The sequence below is a fragment of the Limulus polyphemus genome, unplaced genomic scaffold (genome assembly GCF_000517525.1).
Source record: "Limulus polyphemus unplaced genomic scaffold, Limulus_polyphemus-2.1.2 Scaffold6258, whole genome shotgun sequence".
In the NCBI taxonomy this organism is placed as follows: domain Eukaryota; kingdom Metazoa; phylum Arthropoda; class Merostomata; order Xiphosura; family Limulidae; genus Limulus; species Limulus polyphemus.
Genome location: NW_013671868.1, coordinates 21,936 through 32,981, shown reverse-complemented (window position 1 = coordinate 32,981; position 11,046 = coordinate 21,936). Strand labels below are relative to the sequence as shown.

The window sequence follows — 11,046 nt, the reverse complement described above, 5'->3', positions numbered from 1 at the left end:
AACCTTGTCGAAACGTTGTACATTTGCTGTTATGTTAAACTTGTATTAAAGTTCTTCTTCATTACCCATTCAGCTGTCTCCAGCCATTAGAATCCAGTTGAAAAGCCAAATTATTTTTCTATACTTGTATCACAATAGTATCAGTGAATAATTCACTTAATGTTGCCTCGTGGGTTACCACAGTTGTATCCTAAGCTTTCAGTAATTGTCTTCTTTTCGTCAAAGTCTACACTGGTGGATTCAATTAGTTTAGAACACCATTTGACAAGACAAATTTTTCTCCTTATCTCTATCAAACTGTTAATCTCACTTTAACATATCAACCATTAAAAGTTATTCACTCTCACAATGGCTAACTTGACATTTTCTAACTTTTTTCTGACTGAACTTCTCTTTCACTTGACTTTACTTTTATTCCGCTCCTGCTTGTTTAGTCGCCTCTATTTATATTTTTATCACTGAGGCCTCTAGAATTTTTTATAGCCTCGACACCAATGAATTGCAAACACAAAGTACAACTCTTACCGAGTTACATAATGAAATTAGTCATAACTATTGCCTTCAAAATAATTGCTTTTAACTCTCATGTTATGAAAAAATTAAACAATCATGAAATATTAACTCACAAAATAAATTAGTTAATAATACCTACATTAAACAGTCTTGTATATCCAACAATGTCTAAATTGAAAAAATATGAGTATAAGAATTCTTTTTGTATTGATAAAACAAATGATGAGTAGTGTATTATATACAAAAAGATTGATTTATGAGGTGAAATTGTGCTGGTACTCACTGGTACTGAGTACCAGAACTTATTTCTTAAGGCAGTACTAGTATTGGGACCAATTTGAGCTGCTTTGTTGTTTTTTATGTTTACATATAGATTTTTTTTATTTTTCATAAACAGGTCCACTTTAACCAGCTGAGTAACTCTACTTTTGAGAATTTCACCCCAGTCAAACACAATATACTTGTCTATATAAATACCCAATTTTATATTTAAACATTACCATAAAGTACATTTACATGTATTAAAATAAATATACATGAAATATGAATATTTTATAGTACTATGGATGTTTTGTGAAAAATCCAACAGTATTTGAAAAAAATGTGTATATTTATGTTTGTTTTTAAGCTGACAATTATGTAAGTGCTACTTTAATCTTCACAGTAATTAAAGGAATGCTTTCTTTCTGAATATATAGTCCTTTGTAAAGGCAAATATTTATTAAGGAGATTAAGTATAATTAATATGCGATATTTATCATGAATGAAAGACCTATTTCTGTTTGTGGCAATTTGTCTTATAAAGTAGTGTTTTCAAAGCCACTTAAATGTAATAATATCCTGCATGTTATTTGTTTTTTTTATAGTAATATGAACATTGTACATTGACAAGGGAAACCTTTTTTTCTTTTTTAATTACAGAACATCTGGTGATTCTCTTTATCAAATTCTGGGACTTCCAAAAACAGCCACGCAAAGTGATGTAAAAAAGACTTACAGGAAAGTATGTTTATTAAAAATATATTTAGCTTAGGAATTACACCTTTGTTTTTGAACTTGAAATATGTTGTAATAATCAGCACAATTTAAGCCCAGTCTTCTATCACATTGAAGAGCAAATCATCAATACTTTAAAAGGACATTTGATTATACATACTGTAATACTGTAGAAAATCTAACTTTTATAGAATCATAAACTACATGAAATTTTCATATAGTTAATGGTAAAACCTGCTAAAATGACTATATATAATCATATTGTTTGCATATACAAAAATTATTTTTTGAATGTACAGCACCCTCTTCAGAGAAAATGCAAATATCTGCAATTTTGTTGCTGCTTTCCCCATTGACCTGAAACTGATGTAAAAAAAAGTCCATTATTCTCTATATATTTTATATTTCAATGATATACTGCTTGATTACTAACTGTACTGATGTTTAGTCACTGAATTTGCCAATATTCCTTCGGCAATCAAGTAGAGTGATTTTCATGTTTAAATCTAAGGTAATAATTAAAATGTGTCTGAATCATGAAAAACCTGGTATTAAAATTACAATAACTTTTATGACAAACTAAGGTATTAACTAAAACTTCTTGCCTGTCTCATGAACACTTGGTTATAACAAAATTTCTATCTGTTCAAATCAAGAAACATAAGCTGTAACATTTTATTAAACATACTCTCAAGTTGGTAAATATTTTTTATTTCAGTTAGCTTTAAAGTACCACCCAGACAAAAATGAAGGTAATCCAGATGCTGCTGAAATAGTAAGTAGTAAACATAAATAGAAATGCTGGAAATGTAAAAATATTCAATATGTTGATATTAAATAATTTAAGAAAATATTCAAGATATAACTGTACCAAAAGTAAGTGTTATATTATAGTTTAATCTGTCTCATCTTCTGCTTTAATCAACAAGTACACATCATAATTTATATAGGTATAACTTGAACAATCTTTAAGTTTTGGTACCACATAAACTGCGAGGAATAACAGCCTATATAACAGTTATACATTGTAAGCATTATGATTTGGTTGATAAAGTCTGTTTCTCATTACTTCAGTACAATTAATTATAAAAATAGATGATGCTCATGTTTTTATGTATTATTAGAACATACATGCATCCTCCAACTGGTGAGACAGTCTGTTAAAATTTCAGTGATGGAATCACATACTTTTGTTGTACCCTCTAGTTATTGAAGTTCACCAGCCTCTTCAGTGAAGCTTGACTGGTATACTCTAGAGTTTCAACCATACAAGTAATCGTAGAATTGTTTAGCAAAGCTTTCCTCTTCTAGTGGTCCCTTCTTGATGATTCATTAGTTCCTCTGTGTAGATGTTAGAAACATAGTTAATGAGTCAGTGTAGACCATCTATGATTTGAAACGGGACCTCTCTGACATAAGTATTCAGTATGAACACGGCAACTCCACTTGAGTAAACCAGGATTCACAGAGATCTTCCTTTAAAGCTTGAGAGGAGAATTCATAGTTCTCATCCTAAATGAAATAAGCAGCCTTAGTGAAGAAGTTGACCACAAAGGATCAGTAGTTTGATGCAAAGCTAAAAAACTCATACCCTTCTCCTTGGATGTAGTTCTTGTAAAGATCAAATCATTCAGTATTTATTTGATGTTTTCCAACTATGTAGGCTAAAAACTCAAACTACATCGTCATCACTTTTTCAGCCATTGAATTGTTATTTTCTGTGCAAATTTCATGTTGGTTGGGGTGTATGTTAAACATCAACATATTCATATAAGAGAGAAACAATGTTCCTTTTAAAGGCTAGATTAACCCTACTGGAAGCCCAAAAAGTAATGCATTTTTAGAAGCTTATTTAAAGAATTTCGTGTATTTTATGCAAATATTTTTAAAAACATTGGTTTGTTTAATCAAATACTAAAGTTACCACTTTAGTTTGTACACTTTATTTTTAAGTAGCATATCAGTTCTTTTTCTGCCAATGGAGTGCTCAATGTCAGGTGAAGTATAGCTTCCATATGTCACTTTACTGGAAGTAAAGGAGATGTAGAATGTGTTGTTGAAGATTACTGCAGCTCCAAAACCCTTTGAGGATTCGGTCCTTAATTGGCAATATTCCTAATAGTGTGTAGGATTAGTTTCTTAAGCATGGGTGAGAAATTGCAAAGTCCAAAAAGTGCATATTGAACATACACCCCTGCTCATGCCAAAAGCAGTCTCGGATCTACTGACTTTATGAAGTTTCACTGCCAAAACCTGGGCATCAAATTATATTTAACAATATAGTCCTTGAAATGTATGCTATTTTCAACTGTAATTTGCTGAAAACCTGATATATCACTAAACATAACAGGAATAACATTACATTGATAGAATATGCTTTTTATTCCCTTTGTGGATCAAAGAACTTGGTAATGATTACCTAACTATATGATTAGGATGCTTCAGACATATGTAACATTTCCTGAGCTAAAACGAATAATGAATTTTGCTGTTCAAATATTCATTATCTATATTCAAATTGCACTTGAGTATTCAACAATAAAGACAATGAAATTATCATACTTCTTTTTGTATATTTGTTGTGTCATGTTTATTGTAAATTGAAAGCAATTACTTATAATACCTGTAATAAAATTTACAGGATGTGTAAAAGTGTTCAAAGATACTAATCAAAATTACTTACATTCAAGATTATACATAATCCAGTAACTTTGCTATGTCACACTAAGCCCCAATAATTTATTTTTAAAAATGTAATTTTAATTCATGCTTGGTGCTTTTAGAAGCATTTACTTCCAGTTAGCCCCATTTCTGTTTATTTATAGTTAACATTGTTAGTTTCTTCATTTGTAGATATGAGACATAATGACAAGTTTTAATGCTTAATATGTCAAGCAAATATTTGTATCTGTCATGTGGTCCAAGTTGTTTTACCTAAATGATTCGGAGGTTGTTATTGCTAAAAATTGCTTGAGCTTTTCATTCTAGAATCAAAGTAACATCCACGCTGTTTGCAACACTACAAAAGTCCTTGAAAATACATTAACAAATTGTGACTATTTGAATAGTAAATTAGGTTTGAATATTCATTAAAACATATTCTTATTTTCATATTCATTTAATCTCAAACCATTTCAAAGTTTATTGAAAATCTATTTGATCATTGAGATACCATACATGAGAAGGTTCATATACAGATATGTCTGTATCTATACATATATTAGCCAAATGTCTGTCACACTCTGAATCTTCTGAACAGTTAATCATAAGAAAAATAAAAAAAGATATATCTAAATGCTTCTATTCAAGAGTACATTACAGGAAAATTATTCATTTTTTTGCAATTCCTAAAATTTCATATTGATATTAACATTGATCTGTTAGTCTTCATGTGTTGAACAGTCATTCTGAGAAAAACTTATTAAGAACAAAAATGTTTTTTTGTGTGAGGGAATTTCATGAAAAAAAAATGGGACTTCCTATGTCGACTGGTTGAAATAGATATTTCGATGACAGGAGTATGAACAGAAAAAGTGCATAAAGAGAGGAATGTGTTTGACAATATATTTGATGTTGTCTATTGCATTGAAACCCAAGTATCTTTGCCAAGTAAAATAAAAAATGTTTGTGCATATTTTAAATGAAAATGGAACCTATTAGGATAAAATGTTATAAGAATTGAAACAAAAGCTCATTCATAAATCATTGTTTAGATAATTCTGGTGTAAAGGTTCATACAATAGACTTGTGTTAATATTTTTGACACATTCATATCAATACTCTTTTCTTGGTTTCTATAATACTAGTAATTATATATATTACCCAATTCACCAAACAGCATGAATAAAGATTTTTTTAATTGAGCTAGTTGTTTTATTATGATGTATTCCAAGCATTATTTAGTTCTTAAAGCTTGATTTTGTTCAGTACAATTTCAGCTTTCATGTAATAACATTCACTAGAATTAAAAACTTGCATTTACTTGTAGAATATTTATTATATAGTTTGCTTGTTTTGTTTCCTATTTTCAAAATAACATGAAACTAGAACAGGGGGATTTGATACAATTGATTATTTATGAGCAGCAATTACATTGATTAGTGTCATGTAAACTGATTAATCAAAATTACAATTTTATTGCACAGTCAATCAAAATTACAATTAAATTAATTGTCATGAAAATAATTTTAAATTAGTGTTTTTAGTTTTTACTGTTCAGGAATTGATTCCCATTAACACCAGACTTACTTATCCTGTCTTTGCTATGGCAAAGCCACTAAGGCTGGCAGTTTTTTGGCAGTACGTGTCACCATCTTTTTTTTTTCTTCTTCTTGAACTACCAGCTAGAGGAAAAATAACTGACTGTCAGCACATGGCAGCAACTTTTTTTTTTCTGTTTTGAACAGCTGACAAGAGTGAAGGCAATAGCTTGTAAGTACCATGGTGTGAAAAATGTAATTGATTAATGGAATTATCGTTTAATCAATTAGTAAATATCACTAACTGACCAGCTCTACATGAAAATTAACCTTTTAGTTAGTGTTATACACATACTCGAAATGATTGCAGTAGAGAATTGTTGAGCACATGAAACCCTTTAAACTGCATTCATCCATCAAGATTTGTGGTAAAAAAAGTGACTGTCATATACACACACTACTCTACATTGGTAAGTGTGTGTGAACTTAAAAAACTATATAACATAGTTAGCATGAGGCCATGCATTTAGCCAAACTATTCATAATTTGGAATGGAACTTTATTTTTTATAAGGCATAAATATATATATATATATATATATAGTTTTGGTGTTCTCTGGTTCCTATAGCCCTGAAAGGACAAGTGTCAATCAAAATATTACCATACAGCACTTAACACTATTGTAATCTATGTGATGCTTCAAATGGCATTTGACCTCTTGGGACAGAATGACATTGCCTGTAATGTTGCTTTATTAGCCATAACCTATGAACTAAATTTTTTCTCCACCTGCATTATATTGCGTTCAGTAAGTGATACTATGTATGTCTTGTTGTACACGATGTGTAGATGAAATTTTCAAAGTTTAATGTAGTTGTCAGGTTTTAAAAATAATATATATATATATATACAAGTTCTTTTTGCCATTTGTTGAAATAAATAGCTTTTATGCATATTTCTTAATAGTATAAATATATACTATGTTGCTGTTAGGCTTAGGATTCTTTTACAGTAGGTGTCTGACTTGTTAGTGATAAATTCAACTCTATTTATTTCTTTATTACATAGCCATCCAACCACTTTCTATATTCTCGACACCAATTAGTTATTAACAAGATCTTCTACAATCGTCTGCTTTTAACTCTTATTATAACAAATCTTAAAAATAATAAAATATTCACTTGCAAATATAAATTAATCAACAGTACTTAAACCAAACAATCTTTTTATATTATGATAGTAGTCATTAGTGCACAAATAATACAATAGGACTGAAAAATACTTCCTCCACTGTTAAACAACTGTTTATGCATTTTATGAATGTTCTTTTCATGCAATACTTTCTCAGTTGTGTTACCTTCAATTACACAAAAATTCATGAACTTCTTTGTTGTATTCATACAAAAAGGTTATTAATAGTTATGGTGCTATGGTAAGTTACCTATATTTTCATTGTGTTAGCGTAAAGCCTATAAAGAGAAAGTAATTCAGATGCTGTTAGCTGACTTCATGTTATTATATATGTAAATGTGTATTTATTATGTTATGAAAGTCAAGGAATGAAAAAATATTTATACTTCATTGTAATGCTTACAAAACTCTGAAATGCATGTAATAAGCAAAAGAAACCTTAGAAAATACATCTTGATAGTAGAAAGATTGATCTTTTATTATTATTAACTTATTTTTAGGTATGTTACTGAAACTAAAATATTTCTATGCTTTTTTTTTTCATGTTGATGATTTCAGTTTAAAGAGATCAACAGGGCCAATTCTATCCTCAGTGATCTTGCCAAAAGAAATATCTATGATAATTATGGATCCCTTGGCTTGTATATTGCAGAACATTTTGGAGAAGAAAATGTTAATACTTACTTCATTTTCACAAGCTGGTGGTGTAAGGTAAATATATCCATATATTGGTCCTCCAAAGTTGCTGATCTAAAATATGGTTTTTCATTATCCCGTTTAAAAACGAAAATAAATTGTAATAATTTCTAAATGAAAATACCCGTGTTTTTTTCTTTAATTTGTAACAAATGTGAAATCTCATTTGTATTATTAAGTATTAAAATGGTTTTTAAGTAGATTTTTCAAATATCAAATGATTCCATGATCATAAAAAAATTTGGTTTGTGAATGCACTTCTCTGTTGTTAGTGTGACTAAAGTTGTTAACCCTATACATATGGCTTGGTCAAAGTTAGTGTCATAACCTTTTACAGAGTTACATTCGAAATGTAATTAAAAACTTTATGATCAATGGATGTTAATAAACTTGGCATCAAAAATATAATTTATAATTAAAATTTTTTATATTACCAAAGTTTTAGTTTAAAAAGGAAATATTTTTTTAAAATTCCAATTTTCACTTCTCAGTGTCATGTTACATACCTGTGCATTGAATGCTCTTAGTATACTTTTTATATCTTCCCTAATATGGTATTCAAAATGTCTAACTATTTAGAAACACAAACTGCACATAATAATAAGCTGGAATATAAAATTTGAACCTCATACCTTCTCAATTTGCTTAAAGATCAATAAATTTGTCAAACCCACCTGTTCAAATCTGAGCAGATAACAGAATTTTTTAACTTATTTATAGCCTAGCTAGGAAGCCAGTTAAATCATAGTAGTTTGGGGACCTTCCATGTTAGTGTCTGATTTATGTTTATTTTCTAAAATATATATTTGAAAGCTATATTAATTTTTATTTGAACAACTAACTTAGTGAAAAAAAGTAAAGTTTACTAGTGAGTGCAAAAATTTCATGAGTCACACACCCTGCTCATGGTGTTTAAGACAAATGGCCAATGGGGGCCCATTATCATTTATTATGTTTGACAGATCCAAAATACAGGCAAGAAAATTAAAATAAAACAGATGGAAAAAGATAAACAGTCAAAATTATAAATATATTAAAATTAAATCTTCCAAGATGATGCATTCAAAGAAGAAGAAGAAAAGGTATTGTTTATTTTATTTCATGTTGTTCAGCTTGTTATTTCAGCAAACATTGATAGTTTTACTATAGTTAGTGTTACAGTGGAGGAAATAACAGATACAAATATTAAGTTTTACTAAAAAAAATTATGTTCTTTTAGGAAATTCTAATGGTTATACAAACGTAATGTTAAAACTAAAAGATTAGAATAAGTATTTTTATTCTCCACATGCAAAACATCTTTCATTCTGTCTAGTCAGAGTCTGAGGCAAACTTAATTAGAAAAGGCTCTGTAAATTCACAGCCAAATCTTTAGTTAAATACTGTATTGAAACATGAATTTTTTTTGTATAAGCTTACCAAATCTCATACAAATACACTTATTAAATTCAGAATTATAGTAAACATTACCATGTATAGCTTCTCAGAAACAAGTGGACTGACACTGTACTTATAGGTTTAAATATTTTTCTCTATTATAGTAGGTAATGAATTTTTATTTTTTTTATTTCTGAACTGGCATGATTTCCATATTGGAAAAATTCCATATAGTGTTAAACTTTAAGTTGGAAAATAAGATACTAATAATAAGAAAAGTAATAGTTTTTCATAAATTGTGTAAGTTAAAATTTGGAAATTTATATATATATATATATATATATATGCATACACACACACTGAGAAATGTGGGAGTTTTGGTAAGCAGAGTGAGACCTACATACGTGAAAAGAAACCTGTGAAGGTTGAATATATCCTACATTGTTTACTTCAGGATAAATTAACCAAATCATTTAACATAGAAAGCTAAAATATATAAACATTGATAACTGAATGAATAGTTTAGAAATTACAAAACTGCAATGTTAAACTTGTATACTTTATGTGTAAAAGTTATTTATGTGTACTTTGCATGAACTATAGTTATTGTTGTTACTATAAACATTTAACACATCTTTCTGCAGGCATTGTTTGTCTTCTGTGGAGTCATTACTGGCTGCTACCTTTGTTGTTGCTTTTGCTGCTGTTGTAATTTCTGCTGTGGCAAATGCAAACCACGACCTCCAGAAGATACAGGATATTACCATAACTTGAAGGTAATATTCATACTAAATACTACCAGTTATTGAAGAGTAACCTATTCCAGACGGGTCTCAGGTCAAAGGCCATGTCATCTCGTTTGTTGACTCGCAATCAAAATTTTATTGAACTACTATTTCATGAATTTATGTCAATAAGTTTGGTATCAAACTGTAGATTATAATTCAGGTTTTAGTATTATACATTATTTTATTTCTTAATTTAGAAGTAAATATTAAAAACAGTTAAACATTGTTTTTTGTATGTCACATGGTATGTTGAATGCAACACTGGTTCAAATTAGATGTTTGTGATGTAAAAATACTAAGTCTGTAGTTTCGTACAAATTAGGAACTCAAATTAGCTATATTGACAAGCTAGAATATAAAATAAGAACCTCATATCTTTTCTATTTGCTGAGATATCACTCATTTACAGAATCAAACACAGTGGCCCCTGCTCACCTCTTTCCATTTTTGGAAATGATCCCTTATATACACTTAATTCAATATATGACATGTGAATAACTATTCAAAGGCTCAGAATGTCCCCCTAGTGGCTTTCTCAACCATTTTCATGAGTTAGGACACCATCTTGTTCTTTCGAACCAAGATTTCAAGGAGGTCTGTTGTGTCTTTAGTTTACTTGAAATTTCGTATTTTTTTAGACCCAAATACAGCTTAGTTACTAAGCTTGCTAAATTATACTGAAACTCTATGGTATCGATATAGTAATTTATGATTTTTTGGTTATTCCACTATATATATGAAACCTTGTTTGCTTTTCTTTTGTTTTTACTATTCTATGTTTTAAGAAAAATATATTTAAGAACTCATTTCTAAATAGTAATAATCTGTATACATATATAATGTATAATAATGGAAATGTAAGTGTTTTTAACAAAATACTAGTCTACCAAAACACAGCCATGGCAGGTCACTTTGTAAAGACTAAAGGTCAGTTTTATATTATTGGATACGGTAACATGAAAGCATTTGTGCTGCATCATTGTAATTTCTGTATTGTTGGCTAATGGCTGAAAGGTCAGTATAATAAAAATAATAAATATATACAAATGTGTAATGTTATGAGATTTAAGCTATTTGGTCTAAACATTTATGTTTTCAGGTTATAATTTGTTATTATTCTAGAATGAAAGAGGCATAACTTATATTTATTTATTAATTTGTTATGGTGATTACAACATCGGTCAAATCTACCAAACCTGTACAGAGATTCATTAGTGAAAATCACAAATAAAATATAAAGTTGTTTTCTTAAAAAAATATTTGATAACTGTCTGGACATTATAAAG

General features: G+C 28.9%; 1 protein-coding gene across 1 annotated transcript in view; it reads left to right on the top strand.

Annotated features, from left to right (window-relative positions):
- Positions 1-11,046, top strand: part of LOC106473537 (dnaJ homolog subfamily C member 5-like) — a 33,499-nt gene that overhangs the window by 16,042 nt on the left and 6,411 nt on the right. Inside the window, exons 3-6 of the mRNA XM_022401955.1 lie at positions 1,435-1,516; positions 2,228-2,284; positions 7,458-7,610; positions 9,617-9,748. Of these exons, the coding sequence (XP_022257663.1) occupies positions 1,435-1,516; positions 2,228-2,284; positions 7,458-7,610; positions 9,617-9,748 (424 nt within the window). The remainder of the gene's footprint in view (positions 1-1,434; positions 1,517-2,227; positions 2,285-7,457; positions 7,611-9,616; positions 9,749-11,046) is intronic.